At 38.1% G+C, this 17,477-nt stretch overlaps 1 protein-coding gene across 1 annotated transcript in view; it reads right to left on the reverse strand.

Moving 5' to 3' along the window:
- The window catches only part of SUPT20H (SPT20 homolog, SAGA complex component), a 36,789-nt gene extending 20,165 nt beyond the window's left edge, over positions 1–16,624 (reverse strand). Inside the window, 12 exon segments of the mRNA XM_052812755.1 lie at positions 785–841; positions 928–1,084; positions 2,351–2,490; positions 3,466–3,519; positions 3,655–3,771; positions 4,287–4,390; positions 5,068–5,194; positions 11,437–11,503; positions 11,588–11,646; positions 12,790–12,825; positions 14,924–15,020; positions 16,504–16,624. Of these exon segments, the coding sequence (XP_052668715.1) occupies positions 785–841; positions 928–1,084; positions 2,351–2,490; positions 3,466–3,519; positions 3,655–3,771; positions 4,287–4,390; positions 5,068–5,194; positions 11,437–11,503; positions 11,588–11,646; positions 12,790–12,825; positions 14,924–14,926 (921 nt within the window). The 5' untranslated portion in view covers positions 14,927–15,020; positions 16,504–16,624.
- Positions 16,625–17,477: the final 853 nt, after the last annotated feature.

Raw genomic sequence — 17,477 nt, forward strand, 5'->3', positions numbered from 1 at the left:
TAACCTTAAAAAGTGTGAAACATGGCTTAAGACTACAGATGGAAATCACTGCCTGCAATGTGAAATCATTAAGAAATTTCACAATACCAGTAACTCCTAAAGACTCTGATTAGGTCAGATACAACACTGTTGAAGTGCAAAGAGAGGGAAGGTTTGTACAAACTTACAGCATCACCATTTCATGTGTAATGTGCACTCTTCCCAGCCCTATTAAGTCCAAAGCTACAATCTTGTCTAGTCTGAGTCCCTTCTGTATGCTAGTAGTGCGTGTTTTGGCAGTGCCGTAAACCAAGAATGTGACTGTCCCTGAGAGAAGAATGCACACAGAGTGATCAGAAGAATTCCCAACTAGAATTCTCTGTATAAAAAATTAAACTACTGAAAATATTATGTCCCATAGTATCATAACATGTCAAAAAAGAGGAATTTCTACCAAGTTGAGAAGTGACTCATTTTTAAACAATTTCCTTACCTCATTTCTTTTTCTATTTTTTATATTATCAGACAACTTCAAATAGATATGCGCTCACTGAACCCACAGATGAACAATACTAAGGGTCTGTTTGCACCGTTTATCTCATCCAAACTATCATGTTACAATTGCAATGTATTCCAGTGTGGTTTAGCTTGTGTTTATACCTTACAGGACAGAAAAATAATTTTAAATGTTAAAGTCACTCCCATTTTTTTAAAGGTCATTCTTTGTTACTGGATACTCTTTAGTCATACAATACAAAGTTCAATACAATTGCTAATAATTTCTAATGGTAACAACTGGACTTACATCCACTTCAGAAGGTGCAGTCAAGTAGCAAGGGTTCTGTTTCCACATATCTACGCACTGGAAGATGAAAAAGCAGTATTAATGTTTTAAATGTTTTAAACAGGTAGTTAGAAGTATACCCACCTATGTCTCAGAACACTTACATTTCCAGCTTTAGAAATTTTGAGGTCATACTGCTGGGCTCCTTTCCTCTCCTTTCTTTTCTGTAAGTAGTCAAGTAGTCTGAGCTGAGGTGGAGTTGAATAGTGAGCTACTTCCTGCTGTCTGTTCAGAGACGACCTTGAGTACCTTTTGAAGCACCTATGGTAAAATGACAGATAAGCTTGTAAAATCATAAAAATGGAATTCCCCACTGCCTGTGTACAAACACAAAAATATGCAGGGAAATGCTACTTACACTGAGGCTGAAAAACAGCATCTGAAATATTAATTTAAAATTGCTATGCTGGATTACACTGTACAACTCAAACTCTTGATTTTGTATTTTTTAAAAAAATACTAGTATTCTGTTCATGTGTTTCAGCACTAAGAATGGGGTTATTTTTGAAATGCATAATTGAAGTACATTGTCAAATTGAGTAAGTGAGAAGTTGCCAAGCTTAAAATATTTGTATGTTATCACAGATTCCAGTTCTGTCAAAAGATCTGGGTACTGCTTACGTAACTATGAAGTTCTAAACACAGTAACTACCCTCTATTCTTCATCTCATGCCAAACCCATTGGTACATTAATGCTGTTCTGGACATTCATTTAACACCTTTGCCTATTTTTCTAGTGGAATGTTTTTTGACCACCAAGCTCTAATGTTAAGGACAACTTGATCAATTTCACTATTTATAGTTTTTTTAGACATTACCACTGGTTGTATATTATCATAGTATTTCAAAGCAAATCTAATTTTAAATATTTCAGTAATTCTGACAGACCATTAGTACATTTTCATTCTACATAGCAAGTGTAACTCTTTTCGTAGAACAAACGTGAACCATCTCAAGCTTTTATGGAAAAAGCGAACCACCATGCACGGAAGTGAAACAATTTCAATGTTTTGTATGTAGTGCATTCCACATTACTTTTAAGTTTTCTAAGATTCTAATACGCTTACACTTCTGTTTACCCTGAACAACAAGCATATAAATAATTCCCTTGATTTCCTCATTCAGGGTTAAACTTGTACATAGCTTTTAAAAAACTCAGAGACCAATATGCAACATACCCATTTATATTTTTTACATTACTGAGCTGTCATCTGACTCAGCTTACATATGAATTATGCCAAAAAAGACAAAATCAAAACTGCAATATAACGTATTAAGAGAATTATATACACATTCTTTTGATATACAAAAATAAGCGTATTACAGTATCTACTACTAATTGAAATATAGTAAAATATTGAGCACTTAAAAGATATAATTTCTTGACTGTTCCTTATATTCCTAATATTTAAGTAGATTTTACATATGAGAAGCAAAATTTTCACATAAAGCATTACTTATATTTTTCTTTGAAACACTTCATAAAATTTCAAAGAAAGTCTCAACATGCTTCACACTGAAAACTACCGTTTCATGGGGCGAGTATTCATCTTCTGCTTGTTGTACAGGAGTCTGTTTGTAGTACAGGTCACTGCTATTGAAGGATCAAGACACAAAGGCTCTGCTGTAGCCAGAATAAGTTGGCTCTCAAGTAGGAGTTTGTCCTCCTGTAATATACACAGCTATTAATAAGTGTAAAAATATGAAGAGTTTTACACTAATTAAGTTGATACATACCTATGCATATGTGCATATTATCTTTAAGAAAACTGAAAAAAATTGTGTGTGGATAGTCAACAAAAGAAAATATTCAACAGTTATTATGAATTACAGAGCTTTGGGTGGGTCTTCCAATAGAGAAAGAAATCCTTCTGAAAAGCAGGGGGCATGTTCTGGTTTTTTGTTTGTATTTTCTTTCTTTGTTTGTTTTAAACACAGTATTAGTGGCAATGAAATCCATTTTCTGTCTGTGATTTATACTGATGGACTGGTAATCAGTGCCATAAAGATGATCTACCTGGGACTTTAGATTACAATTTGAAATGGATTTGAGCGCGATTGTGGCTCTGAAATAAACACAAGCACATTGAGCAAACCATGCTATTCAGCACTTAACTAACTATAAACGTACAACCGTAGTTACTTAGGATTCTCTTTACTGTAACAGTATCAATAGCAAAATAATGTTAGAGGAGCAGTTGTGTCATTAGACTCCAACTGCTGTTCTGGGGCTGTATGTTGAAGATGAATGAAGTAAGGTAAACTAGTTAGAGTAACTCCAATACTGTCACTCTGCATTACCAAAAATTAAGGTCTGATTCTACAAAGCTTTTAGCAAATTCTATTGTTTTCTATGGCATCTTAGAATCATAGAATCATAGAATCATTTCGGTTGGAAAAGACCTTCAAGATCATCAAGTCCAACCATTAACCATCTTGTTGGTAGATGTTATAACAAGTTAATTTAGCAGCTCTCTGGAAAGTGTACCATGCACCACTATGAACATCACTGTCAGTCTGAATTAATAAAATATATAATCAGTTTTGTTTATCAGATTTTATTAAACAATAATTTAAATACATTTTATTTTATTGTGCATTTACCACATCACTGTAAAGTTTTAAAATAACTGCTAACCCACCTGTGTCCATTTGTGGTTGTCACTTGTTATAGAATGCACATCACAAATTAAAGTCTGAAGAAGATGACATAATGGTAATTAGCTTTCAACTTAAACAATAAGATATCTTAACAACATATGTTAAGTAGTAGTTCATATCCAGGCCAGGAACTACCGTAACACCGAGGAACGACTTAAAATACTTCTTACCTGCATTGTAGGACGCAAAAGAATGTGCTTGCTTTGGTATGTTGGAGATTTCATGTTACCAGACTGCCTATAGTCACGTATTTCTGCTATGACACATCCACAATGAAAAATATTAACCTAGTTGAAACAAAAGAACCAACTTTTAAATAAACAAATAGTTACCAATCTGCCTCAGCCCCTGCCTCCAAAAAGGAGTTTGTTATATAGCATATAAAATTCAGTGATCTTATGAATAAAACTAATCACTAATTTCGTCAGACCAGTGTTCTTTACTACATACCTAGACACACCTAAAATACAGGCTTCAAATGTAGTGTTTTCATATGCCAGCTACGTAGTTTTAAGAAATTCCCATGCCAAATATTTCATAATGACAAAGAACAAAGGACATTTTGCAGAGTTGAAGTTGTTTGGTAGCCTTAACCATAACAATCTCTCTTCTATCCCTTTCTCTCCAATTTTTTTTTCACTATGTATCAATAAACTATTTATTTGGGACATTAAATATTACAGTTCCGAATGCACAAGTGTTTTATGTCTTGTGGTTGGAATCACATATGTGAAGCAATCAAAAAATCAAGGCCTATCTGGGTACAAAACATAAGTTCTTTTTGAAAACAAAACTTTCAAACCTGAGATTTTTCTAAAAGATCAACCAAAATAGGTGGTAGTTCCTCTGCATCCAAATATTCAAGCAGCTCTCCTTCCTCATAAGGCAGCCGAATGGTCTCAGAATCTGAATTTAAACAAAACATATTGCTTTTCTTTTGCCTTTAAAGTTCAAACTTTAACCATGTGAAATCTAAAACAAGTTTGCCACAGGAAAAAGCAGGGCCGGTGGAAACCTACACAAACAGTCAAATTTTTTGCATAGTATTAATTTTTACATCCATTTCTGTTCCCAGAGCTTGATTTTGCTCTTATTGTGCCAAAAGGCAACATGCCTTAATAGCTCAATGGGACAAAATTTTTGCTCCCATCTAATGTACTGTATGCTCTTACTGCACGTAACAGTACCAGTGGCATGAAGGTGCAACCAAACTGGAACACAGATGCCTTTAGTCAGACCTAGGTTTGGGAAGCAGTGAAAGAAACCATTTGAGAGAAGGAACCTGAAGCAAGAGAAACACAAATAAGCAACTCAGGAAGCTAAGTGGAAATAGGAGAATGGAAGGCTATCGAAAAGACTCCCATTTACTGATTTATGCTGCATTGTTAGAGACATTTCTGAGCACCTCACAGCTTTATGTAATTATTTAGTTCAAGAACAGTTGTTTTGTTTTTTTGTTTTGTTTTGTTTTTTCCACAAGGGATTATATTAGAAGTGAAACAGTTAAATGTAAGCAACAACACATTCTAACTATTTATAGAGCATTCTGAGTATTGTTAAAAATTAAAGAGCAAAAATATTACCTGAACCATTTTTTCCCCTGAGCATAAGTGAATAACCCTCATTTCCTGGATAGAGGTTCACTACCAGACATGACAACGTCTCCTGCATAACCAGCTTCTCAAGTAAATTCACATTTCGCCTCAGCTTCTGCTTTAAAAGTAAACATTGCTCATGAACATAATACTATCAAGTAATTAGTAGAAATAAAAACAATTGCTACAATATGAGTACTATTTAGATTAATGTTGAAGTATATATCTAAACGAGCCCAGTTAAATTTAATTGGGCTGTATTCAGCAGAGTATATACTTTATGTACTATTATACATACTTATACACACAGATTAAAAAAAAAACCAACTCATTTAAATTAAAAACCCCCTTGAATTATAAGTCCATAGACAACACAGTTAATAAGAATGACCCTATGCTACAATGTTGTAAATCTACAGTGCATTACTATTTGTGTCATTTCTATAAGCATCATTTATACCGTCATTTATACACCACACATTGTTTGACAACAACAACAAAATATTTAGTACTTTCAAATATTCCTAACAGAAACAGATATTTATTTATTTCCAGGATTAAAATATTGAATTACAGCATTTGGAAGTTTTCTTAATTGCATTGCCTTGTCTGTATTTGCTGAAATCTGATCCAGCAGCTGCAGAGACCATTCCCTTATTCTACTGTAAGAACGATCTTTTCCACATATAACAGATTTTTAAAATTAACTAGTATGTTTCAAAGACCCCACAAACATCCTACAAATCTAAACACTTTTAAAGCCCCCTTAGAACTTAAAACAATGAATTCTAAACCTCAGATAATTTTACACCTTCTGGTTGGAGGCTAGATTTCATAGCTGAATACCAGGTCTGGGTGGAGCCATTCATTGGAAGTTAACCCTAGTGCTCTACTAAGCCTGCCTAACTACTCATTTCACATACATCTAAGTTGTAGTGGACTATCTCTTTTTGAACAAATCTGTCTTTCCAGAGATATTGATAAGATAGAAAGCAGAATTATTACTTATAGGGGAACGAACTACAAGAACAGGACCGAAAACAAAACCCCAAATCCCACAGCAATATAATCCAACGGATCATTTTAACAGGTATGCAGAGAAAAAGGAGGAAAATCTCTTCCATCTCCTGCTATGCAGTTTTAGAACCACTGCCCAAAGTTAACTCTTCCCCATACATCACGAATGATGATGGCTACATCTTACTGGCTTTTACAGTTTAGACATCGTGGAAACTGACACAAAGAAAAGGACAAAGTAGCACATAAATCCTGGAGAATTAACAGGGAAAGAACTGGTGGAGCAGGGGAGATTGGGGGAAAACACATCATGGCAACAACAGAGGTAGAGACTGCTCAGGAAAGCCAATTCCTCATACAGGACTCTGGAGATACAGCCTGTATGAGAAACTTTCTTCAGTTAAAACTCCTATTAAGCTTCCCCAACATCTCCCCTGAAACAGGAGACTGCACATGCACTGCTTCAATTTGCAGACACATCGCCGAGTAGGGGAGATAGCTATGGGGCTTTCACTTAGACACAGTATGAAGTAGCCTGAGGTACAGTAAATACCATTTGAGAGCAAAGTCAACACTCAACTATTCTGACATCTTTTCTCCTAAAAACTGAGATATCGTCATCTTTTGATGGAAAAGTTTTTGTATTCCCCCCCCCATTGGATATATTAATACTTTTATATTTAGTTATGCAATGGCATTAGGACAGAAAGAAATATGAGAATTCTGTAAGAGTTGACTTAAAAAAGGATCATCAGGTTATGTTAAGAAGAAATTAATTATTTATACTAAAGTTATATTTAAAAATAAAAAAAGAAGGCAATTAAAAAAAATTCCATTCCCCTATCACTGGGACAGAATCAATATCGCTTCTAGAAGTTGTTAATAATAATACTGTTAACATTTCTAATTCAACTTTACTATTTTCACGAGCTGAAGAAAAGGGATCATTCAGTTAAGGGCATTATTTGATCCAAAATATAGGCACTGAATAATTGATACTAACTAGTAACCACTCAGAGAATTTCTAAATAAATAATTCATCTTTTTTCCCCATAAATTTGTCTATGCATTCAAGAAATAGCCATGAGATTTATTTTATGGAAGGTGTCTGCTCCTTAAACACCTCACAAGCAAAATACATAATGGTAATTCAACTGTAAAAGTAATTAAATTGAGTTAATCACATCACTCTCTAATTTAAATTTATTTGGCAAATGACATATTAGTTTTATTTTTTAATTTTTAGGTTTTGTTCAATAATAGCCAGTTACAGCTTGGGGTGGTTTGGTTTTTTTGCTTGTTTCATTTTTTTGGAGGTTAGGATGTTGAGGGGGGAAGACAGGTAAAGGATAGCAGAGAGGACAATCAAACAGGCATAAGAACATGTTTGACACTGCATTCATATGACCTGAACTTCTTAAGACATATTCTAAGCACATTTTAAAATATAAAGCCTCTTCAAGACACTGGAGTAAATTAGCATTTTAAGTACAAACATTTCACTAAGCATGAAGATTTTTTTATGACTACAAAAATCAGCTTTCTCGTTTGAGCTAGCTATTAGAGGTACTAGCTCGGAGCTGAGCATTAGCTCTGGTCTTGCCGGAAAGGTTTTAAAGATCAAAGAGCAGCCTGAGGTGTATTACATTTCTTAAGCGTTCATTGCAGTATATTGCCACAGTTCAGGTACCAAGCAACCAGGGCAGTTATACTGCTCTGTTACATCAGCTAAAACTCCTAGCCCTCTCCATCTTCACCCACAGAAAAGCAGCTCTCTTCCCTCCTGAACACGCACCGCAGTGACTGCGTGATGGCTGGGCAGCAGCACAGAGAAGGCACGGGTGCTTCCTTTCACTTCCAGTGACTTCTGATGACTACCACTGAATAAAGAATACTGAGCCCTCCTGCCTAACAAGACTGAAGTAGTGATTTTATGCTGTTTGTTACTCCTCCATCCTTGGCTATGAGTGAAATGCTAATTTTAATACCTACTGCTCCAATGGTGCACTGGTATTACACAAAACTATGATTTTATCTTTACTGTGACTGCTTTTCTTGTCCCTTACTATAGCACTTTAGATTGATTTTCCCACTTACCTTTATGACTGAAAAGTTGGTCAAAAAACTTAAACAGATCACCTCCATAAAAAAAAGTTTTTGTAGCTATTTAGTATATCTCTGTGAAATGGAAATCCAAAACAACTACCCCAGGCTCTCCCCTTGACTTTGGACACGTTTCATTAATCCCACCACCACTTTACGATGCATAAAAGATGCACCTTGGAAGGTACAATTTTGTCTCAACTTCAACAGAGCTATTAACTATTTGAAAACCAACTTCATGAACAATGCTAAGCATTGTTCTTTCAGGAAGCAGAAAAAGCAAAGCAGAGTTTTGGACTGCAAAATAAAACACAACTCAATAAGACAACTTGAGGAAGCATCATTTTTTGATTACAAAAATACAAGGAATAAACTGAAGCCTAAAGATGTCTGTGACCTAGCTGAACCGAAATCAGATCCTGAGAGAAATAACTAAGTATACTTCTACTAGGATGTAATTGGCTGTGTCAATCTTTAGGCTGCCATTCTAACAGAGACTAGTAATGCAGCTCAAAGACAAGGGCCATGCAGCCTCTGTAGTGGAGGCAAGAAAACATTTCCGTTTCATAAGCAACACCTAAGGTAAGTTGTTGAGATAAAACTTCAGGGAATACTGTGGTCTGAGCAAAGTCTGCTTGTTTTACCCTAATGAGGTTAGCTTTGCTTTAAAGTGCCTTCCTACAGTCAATTGCTTCCTCAGCTTACACGTGCAAGTTAGTTACGTTTTCTTCAAGAACAGAAAGATGCACGCAGTACGACGTTTTATACAATTTCCCAAATACATCCAACCCTGCGTATCATGCATCACCATTAAAGATTTATCAAGGACCAAAAAACCCCAACCAAAACAAACAAAACCCCCCACTGTTATTTGGCACTATTTGGTTTATTCATGTATCATAATTACTCATTCCCCAGAGCTACCAGGGTACCTCTTATCTGCTACTTCATTGTGAAAGTGTTTCTGTGCTTTATTATTTTGGCACTAGTCCAACACGGAACTCAAGTGACTTTCATTACTCTGAGATGTTTTCATGCTTGCACAATGATGCTACTGTATGCAGTTGTCAGAAGGCACCAACTGAGAATCGGCAACTGATAAGTGGTTTTTAATTTTTAATTTTTTTTTTTTTTTTTTTTTTTTGTAGCAGAGCTCCTCAGATTTACCTGTCTAGCATAGAACTTCCAGCCCACAGACCAGGTCTGTTTCCACATTCATGTTTAACACTGCTTCCAAAATTATTGTTTTGATTTTTATTTCTTTCAACTTTTAGGTACAGGAATACTGCACCCTAGAGTCCAAATGAAACAAATTGCTCTAGAACGTCACCTCAGCATACTTGGTTCTCTCTCTAGTGTGCATATGCACAAACAGAAGAGACACTGAGAAGTAATAAAGCGGGGCAGATTGGACTAATAGAGGACAAGTAATTAACTAGTACTTCGTGAATTACTGTGGAAAATCTGGTATTCCCTATGAACACCAAGAACAAGGATATGAGTGACCAAGTAAATGCAGGGTAGAAAACCAGAACATGGGAAAGATGCAGTATTACAAGAGCTAAGATAAAGGGAGCAAGTTAAGACTGAAAAATAATATTCATTGTCGATTTAAAAATTGCTTCTGAGTGGACAACATAATTACAACTTGTACCATCAAAATGGTGCAATACTGGAATAGAAACTTTGACAGTTCTGTACACTAAAACCTTTAAAAGCTACATTCAAGTCATTGGCCAAATTCTAGTCAGAATACTATTTCCTTCTTCAGCTTTATTGTGCAAATTAAGAGACAAATAAACAGTCCTATGCTCATGGATGAAGTTTCACAATAGCATTATCTTCTAAACTTTGCACCTCGATCTTTGAGCTTCTAATTTTCAATAATTACAATCCATAACATAAGACCAAGAGAGCTATTAACTATCCACATCTTAGCTCAGTGAATAAGAGCTCTAAATACAAATTTTTCTATCATAATAAGCTTCCAATCCTTCAATAAAGAACAACTTAAATCTTTACTCAAATCTAGATCAGCAATAATCCACTTCATCCACTGTGATAACTCTCTTCACAACTTTAATTTTGTTATAGTTGGGCAAGTTTGCTGAGTGCCTTCTACTTTAGCAACACCTATTGCATTAAAATCCTACTTTTTTTTCCAGATTCCAGTCTAGCAAGCCCAATCTTCTCCCTGCTCAAATATTTCGTTACCCATTCACTACTGATGTTTTAATCTTTTCAAGCCTGTAATTTGCTTAACACCTCACGTTTGTGATTTGAATCAGCATCATATGCTAAATAAAACCAACTATATCAGAATCACCAAAAAATTACAGGTGCTCAGTAACTAATATCTCATTCCCATTTGTCGTCTTATTGTTTTTTACTTCCCTGGGAAGCAGGAATACAGCAGATTCCACAGCTTGTTCTTCTCATTCCATTTCATATTCACAGTTTAGCAAAGTAGCTTGACCCTCTTACACCTTAGATTTATTGTTGTAAGCCTGCTTGAGCTTCTTTGATAACTTTATGAAAAAATATCACAAAACATCTTAGCAGTTCATCAGTTATCTGAGAAATAAATCTGAATTTACAACAAAGCACAGATTCTAAAAAAATTCTCTGCATTTTTTCCTCATGGCAGTCATGCTAAGCAATTGATTCTGAAACAGCGATACTGCCAACAATGCACATGGCACTGACACTGGCCCTGCGCTTGACCACAGTTGACTTCAGTGACACAGGATGAAGTCAGAATGAACAGGTCACTCAAGGCAGTCTAGGCCTTACTATTCATATTACATCACTCAGTTATTTTAATAGCACTGTTATCTAATAAACTTGTTATATACACATCTCCATTCTAGACCATTCTTTTGAAATTCTCTTTTTTCATATATAGAAAAGCATCTCAAGAGCACAGCCTTTACAAACCTCTGCCAGCATTCTACTTTTATTACCTTTAAAAACAGATTTAGGGCTACCAGGTACTCACTGGCCCTCCCATCACCTTGTTTTTATTTCGAACTGAACTAAGTTGATGCTATTAAATTACACAGTTTAGTCCACAAAGGTCATAATAATAATTTCTCCTGTAGTCTTAGCCTTATATAACTACTACAGTAACCAGAGTCTATTCTTTTTTTAACAAAGGAATTAAGTGAAATTAAAAAGTATTTTCTGAACCTGCCTGTTTAGACAGCAATGAAAAGCTTCTCAGCAATTTCCACTTACCTTTATCTCAGGCTCTTTTTCACATTCTTCTATATATAAATCATAGAGTTTTTGAAATACAGATTTTCTGAAATTAAAAAAAGCTTAAAATGTAACCAAAATTAAATCAAAGAAATGCTATTTAAAAACTAAATACTGAAACTCTTACTACCTTCCACTGGATAAATATTTTCTTTTGGGAGGTCTCTGACGGGCACTTTCAATGATATACTAGAAGAGAAAAGTAAGCAAAAAAAATAACATATATTACAAAGAAATTTAGTTCTAGCTACCATGCAACTTCAGATCATTACCAGTGTTCTATGTATACAGAAAGCAATTAACAGTTATGGTATATGACTGTTTCAAAAGTATATTAAACATGATCTGGTGTATGTTACAGTCATCAACAAGGACACAGCTCAATCTAGCTGCAAAACACAGCACTTCATGGCTATGGCATGAGTTGCATGCAAAGTCCTGATTTCGCATTCATGTTTTTTAATTACAGTAGTAAATAACACTACTGTAGTAGTGACACTACTATATTTAGTTAACACTACTGAAGTTAACATGGTAACATACTGAAGTTAACATGCTAAGATACAATCAAATTCATGCATACTGGCTCAACAACATTTACAAAGCAAGTAATCCGACAAAACCAACTTCAGGAAGTTTAATTTTCCCCTTGTCTCTTGCATTTACACTTGTTTTCTCTATAGAGCTGTGTATTATAAATACAATTCATGTATATTATATATTTGAATTAAAAAGGAAGAAGAAAGATATCACCCTACATTAAATGTAGCTTATATTCTAACAAGGTTTTTCCAAACTTCTATTGTTTGGCTGAAGTATGTTGATTAACAGCTTAGTTCAGAATTTCAATGAAAAGAGGTTCTCCCACAGAAACACGTATTTCCTACACAAGGGTTCAAGTTAACCATTATATCAGATGTCAAAATGAAAGAACATGAACATGAAGGCACTTGCCTCTTCGTTCTAACTGGGCTACCCTTAAAAATACAAACAGGATTTTGTCGTATTTCCACCAGCTGTCTCTGTACAGCTCTGCTTATTTCACAGCACACAGATTTGCTGGTTTAAAAGGGGAAAATTGAAGTCCTGCATAGTCTATCATTGTTGCACCTGATGATGTTCTCAGTACAATGGGTAAGAGACAAATACGTGACACAGCAATTTTAGTGAGAATTTTGCAAAACCAGTGTTACATGTATGGGTGATTATTTATATACACACATATATATTTACATAACATGCTATTTGGAAGAAATATAAAAATACAACAGTTATTTTTTAACTGTGAGACCAATATATTATATGCAAACAAATAACTTGTCTACTCCTTACCTCTGCACGATCCAATGCCAGTTCTAAAGCTTGTTGCTGCAAGAATTACAAAGGGTTTTTTAGAAATTACATTAACTGTTTAAACATCCTCATACATAAAAAACGCCACATATATTACTACTGATATGAATTTACAGTGAGAAGATGGGCTCAAACATTCTTTCGCACATACTAAACTTAGCAGCTGAAACCTGATGTAACTGCATGAACAGTAATTAATCCCACTACCAAGTGTCTACGCTTGCAAGGTTTTGGCTAAATTATGAAGTCTCAGAACAATAAAAGGCAATTAGAATTAAAAGTAGGAATAGAAATTACACCCAACAAAAGCAGTAACAAATACTAACCAAAACAATTAGACATGACAAGTAGGTAATCTGGTTTCCTTTCTTAAGCTGGCTACTAATTCAACTGAAAGACTAGGCCAAAGTACCCCTGAACAGTTGTCCAGGAGGAAAACATTTAACTTTCAGAAGCTGGTGCCTAAGTATTAGTACAGTTATTTTTCTACAAAATGGAAACAAAGATCTCGTGCTCAGAATGTTACATCTGCGCACAATACTATTTGAGAAGAGTTTCTTATGACATACTGTCAGGTGCCTAAGAAGCAAATACAGCCTCCGCTCCACATTTCCTCCAAGGCAGGCTAAGAAGTATGCCCAACCCTAAGACGACACACCAAGATCTGCAAAAACTTCTCTATATCCCATAGCATAGTATACTCAATAGCATTTACTTTAATGGATTTAGTTCCTTTGCAATGTCTTTCACTTCAGTATACCTGCGGTTCATATACATGTATTTCAAGAAGAGCAAAGAGCTTCATCGATAAGAATAATGAGTTCTTGGACTAAAATTTGACAAGTATTTGACAACCAGAATAAACAAGCACCAGTGCCAAAAAAAAAGAGAAAGTCTCTCTTGGCCCCTAACTCTCCTTCTCTGGCACTTACTTTAGCTCTGACACCTACTTTGTGCGGGAATAATGTGCAGCTGCTAAATGAACCAGACAATGAAACTGATTTGGGGCAGGGAGGAGAAAACACACAATACTAAGAACTGAAGTCCTGTAGGAGAACACCTAGGGCTTGATTCAACTCCAGGTAAGTCGAGAGAACTAATGCATTCACTTCAGTGGCAGATGGATAAAGTCCTTAAGAATGTATTGGTGACAAGCTCTAATAACAGTAAAAAAACCTGTTACTTAAAAAAACAACTTACATGTAATCCCCACAGCCAGAACCTTTTAAATAGGCCACACTATTCAAAAAATACGGAAGTGTTTTGGAGAATCCTCCACTCTTCAGTAAAGCTTAGAAACATTTGTAATAGGTACTTCTTCCCACATACATATTTGTGTTGTTTCCTCAGTTTAACCCATCCCTATCAGCTGTTCATGAAAGCAAATACCTTTACTCAAACCTCAAGGAACAGAAGGCACATGAGCCGTGTCCAATACATGGCAGTACCAGTTATTTCATACATTAGAATAGAATTCAGGGGAGAAAAACATACTACAGTAACAACAAAGAAGTATACAGCAAAAAAGCCTCAGGCCTTTTACCATTCACCTACAGAGTCTCTAATACAAAATTCCTTATCTGTTCTTGGAAAAACAAAAAAAAAAGCACTTAACGATGTGCTATTACTCATTAGAACCTGCCATTACAGAACACTTAAATTTTCAGGTGTCTAGGTGTTTATATGAAAATGTCAAATACTCATGCTTTCTATATAAGTCAAGTGGATAACTGTATGATTTCAGCCACTGACTGCTTGACATTAGGTAAAAATCCATGGCAATATTATCACCTGTGAATAGAAGAATACTACGTGGAAGCAGGATTTATACGTACTCAACTGCCTAACACCAGTCCTGACTGAAAACACACCACTAGCTTTATATGATAATTCCTACCATGCACTGCACAGTGACTAAGTGTTTAGAAATACTTACAAGCTACGAAGGAAGACATCCCTGAAAAGAAATATCAGAACTCAGGAGTGACAAGCAAAATTTTTTTTTTTTTTTTTAAGAAAATGCAAAACATTAATGGCATTCTCCTCATCAGCCAAACAGCTAGCAGACTAGAGCAAAAGGATCTGAAAATATGTTATCTGAATCAGAACTTACCATTGTAGTTGAAGCCAGTGACCAAATGGCAAAAGTAGTACTTAAGAAGTTTCATGCAGCAGGCAAAGAATCATATTTTATGGTCACACTTGGGGTACTGAAAAAATCAAGGAGAAAAAAAAATTACTAAGAAACTAAATAAGCATTTTATTTAAATACAACAATTTCAGTGGTTAATTGTACTTAAATCTCATTTGCATAGTATCCTTTCTTCCGAAAGTAGAAACAAAAAAGTTCCATTCAGTGTAAGTGCAGAGGTTCCTATTCTAATGACTACTACTACTGTGCACAATCATTTTACATTAGTTATATTAAAGTAACAATAAGCATATAATTGAAATTATATAGCCAAGTACTCTTCTCTGTTGCAGCAGTCTACCAGACACCCCAAATATCACATCCACAGATGCACAGAAGGCTAGAACATTTAATTGCAAGCAGCCAGAATATTTAGCATACCTACTAGGTTTTTTGTTTTGCTTTTATGAAGATATTGCTCCACAGACACCACCTCCACTAGCAGTGCCTTCTAGCACTATTTTAAGATATTAGTTTAATACTGACTCACAGTAGGCTGTCAAGTACGAACTGAATAAAATTTGCACGGCACTAGCACCTTCCTTAGATGTCCTTGCCCTCAGCTACTGTGTCCCTATGCCATTTCATTTTTAAATTCAGCTAGATAGTTGTACGAAGAAAACACCGGCTCAAACCCCCCAATCTTTAAATCCTGTTCTTCCTATCATTCCCAACGAAGAGATGTGAAAATTTAAGTCGGTTTTACTTTCACAACGGAACGTTACAGTGCCTCACTACACTTGAAGCGTTCACTTAAGCAGTTCCACGACACATAACTTTAAGTTGTAGAAATGCTACATTCCACATCAGCCTTGGTTTCGGCAAACACCCTCCTAGATTTCAGATGACATACGCCTGCTCCCTCACGCCTCCCTGAGCCTTACTCGGCTGTTCCAGCGGGGAACCGATTCCAACAGAAGAAAAACAACGAAAGACCCCCACGGAGGATGACTCGGAGCTCCCCGCAAGGCTGAGACCTGCTGCCTTCCGGCCCACGGTGAGGCGGTGGGCGAGAAGCAGCCCGCACGGGATGGCCCGGGCCGGGGAGGGGGTGTCCCCGTCCCTGCCTCCCGAGGGGCCAGCTGCTTCCCGAGCAGCCCCTCCGCCGCCGCCGCAGCCAGGTCCCGGCAGCGGCACACCGAGAGCGCCCGGCTCGGCTGCGAGCGAGGCGCGGCTGCGAGCCCCGCGGGGGACGGGCGGCCCGCGATCCGCCCCGGCCCCGCCGACAGCCGGGCCAACCGCACCTCCGCGGGCCTAACCTGCCAGGGCGGAGAGCGACCGGACGGAGCCGCCCCACCGGAAAGGACCGGGCCGGGCCGGGCCGGCCCACGCCGCAAGGCCGCGCTGCGGCCGGGCCGAAGGGCGCAGGCCGAGCCCCCAGCTCCCGCGGCCCACCCGCCCCGGCCCCGGCCCGCCGCCACCCGACCAACCGCCCCCCCGAGCCCGGCGCGGGCGGCGGAGGGCCGCGATGGCGGGGAGCCGCGATGCCCGAGCGCCGTTACCTGCCGGCCTCCCGCGGGGGCCCTGCCGCCCCGCCGCCCGCCTCATCCGCCCCCGCCTCGGCCCACCGCGGCCGCTTCCGCCCCGCCGCTTCCGAGCCGCTCCCGGAAGGGGCGGGGACAGGCGCCGCCGCGGCGGGGCGGCTCGGGTTGAGGGCGGGAAGCGGCTGGCGGCGTCGCTGTGGAGACGGGGGGGCGGGCCCCGCTCGCGCCCGGGGAGCCGTTGGGCGCTGAGGCGGCTGAGGGGCTGAGGCGGGACGTGATCCGGGGCCGAGAAGTCGGTGGGGTGTAGCGGTAGTAAAGTGCCTGGGTACCTCTGCGAGCCGAAGGTTTAACGGCGTTGTGGAGGCCTGAATAGGTTTCCCTGCGTCCCAGGGTTACGCCGCAAGGATAGTTGATGATTTTGGGTGTGTGACGCCCGGCGTTGCGGAAACCGGTTTCTGCGAGGGCAGAGAGGAGGGGTTGGGTGGTGGGTGGTGTGACAGCGGTTCAGGGGTAGAGGAGGATTACTCGGGAAAGGCACGGTGGACACTTGGCTGGGGAAGCTTTGCTTCGTGTAAGTGCAGTGCCCGAATGTAAGTTTTACTCAGTCATAATGCTCTGTGTTTTCATAATTCCCAGTTGAAGTATACAGGAATTATTCTGAAGAAGCCTTAAGACTCTTTTCTCTGTCATAGATTATTGTGAGTGGTTTAGCAGCTGCTTCTGGGTAACTTGCTAGAGCTGCTAGGCGATTCACCAGATCATTGTGCAAACAACCATCAGTTTGAAGTGATAAAAGCTAATTTTAAAAGTGCGTTAAAAGCCTGCTGTTTGTAAGGTGAAAAAATGACTGCCTGTTTTGGGGGAGTTTGTTCCCTTGCTTGTTTGTTTTGCTGGAATGTTCAATTTTCTGTAAAATCAGACAAAATAGATACAGCATAGTACCTATTGGAAATTTCTTTGAATTACGTAGTAAACAGCAAAGGGATTGGAGG

Source organism: Harpia harpyja, chromosome 17 (assembly GCF_026419915.1).
Source record: "Harpia harpyja isolate bHarHar1 chromosome 17, bHarHar1 primary haplotype, whole genome shotgun sequence".
NCBI classification, from domain to species: Eukaryota; Metazoa; Chordata; class Aves; order Accipitriformes; family Accipitridae; genus Harpia; species Harpia harpyja.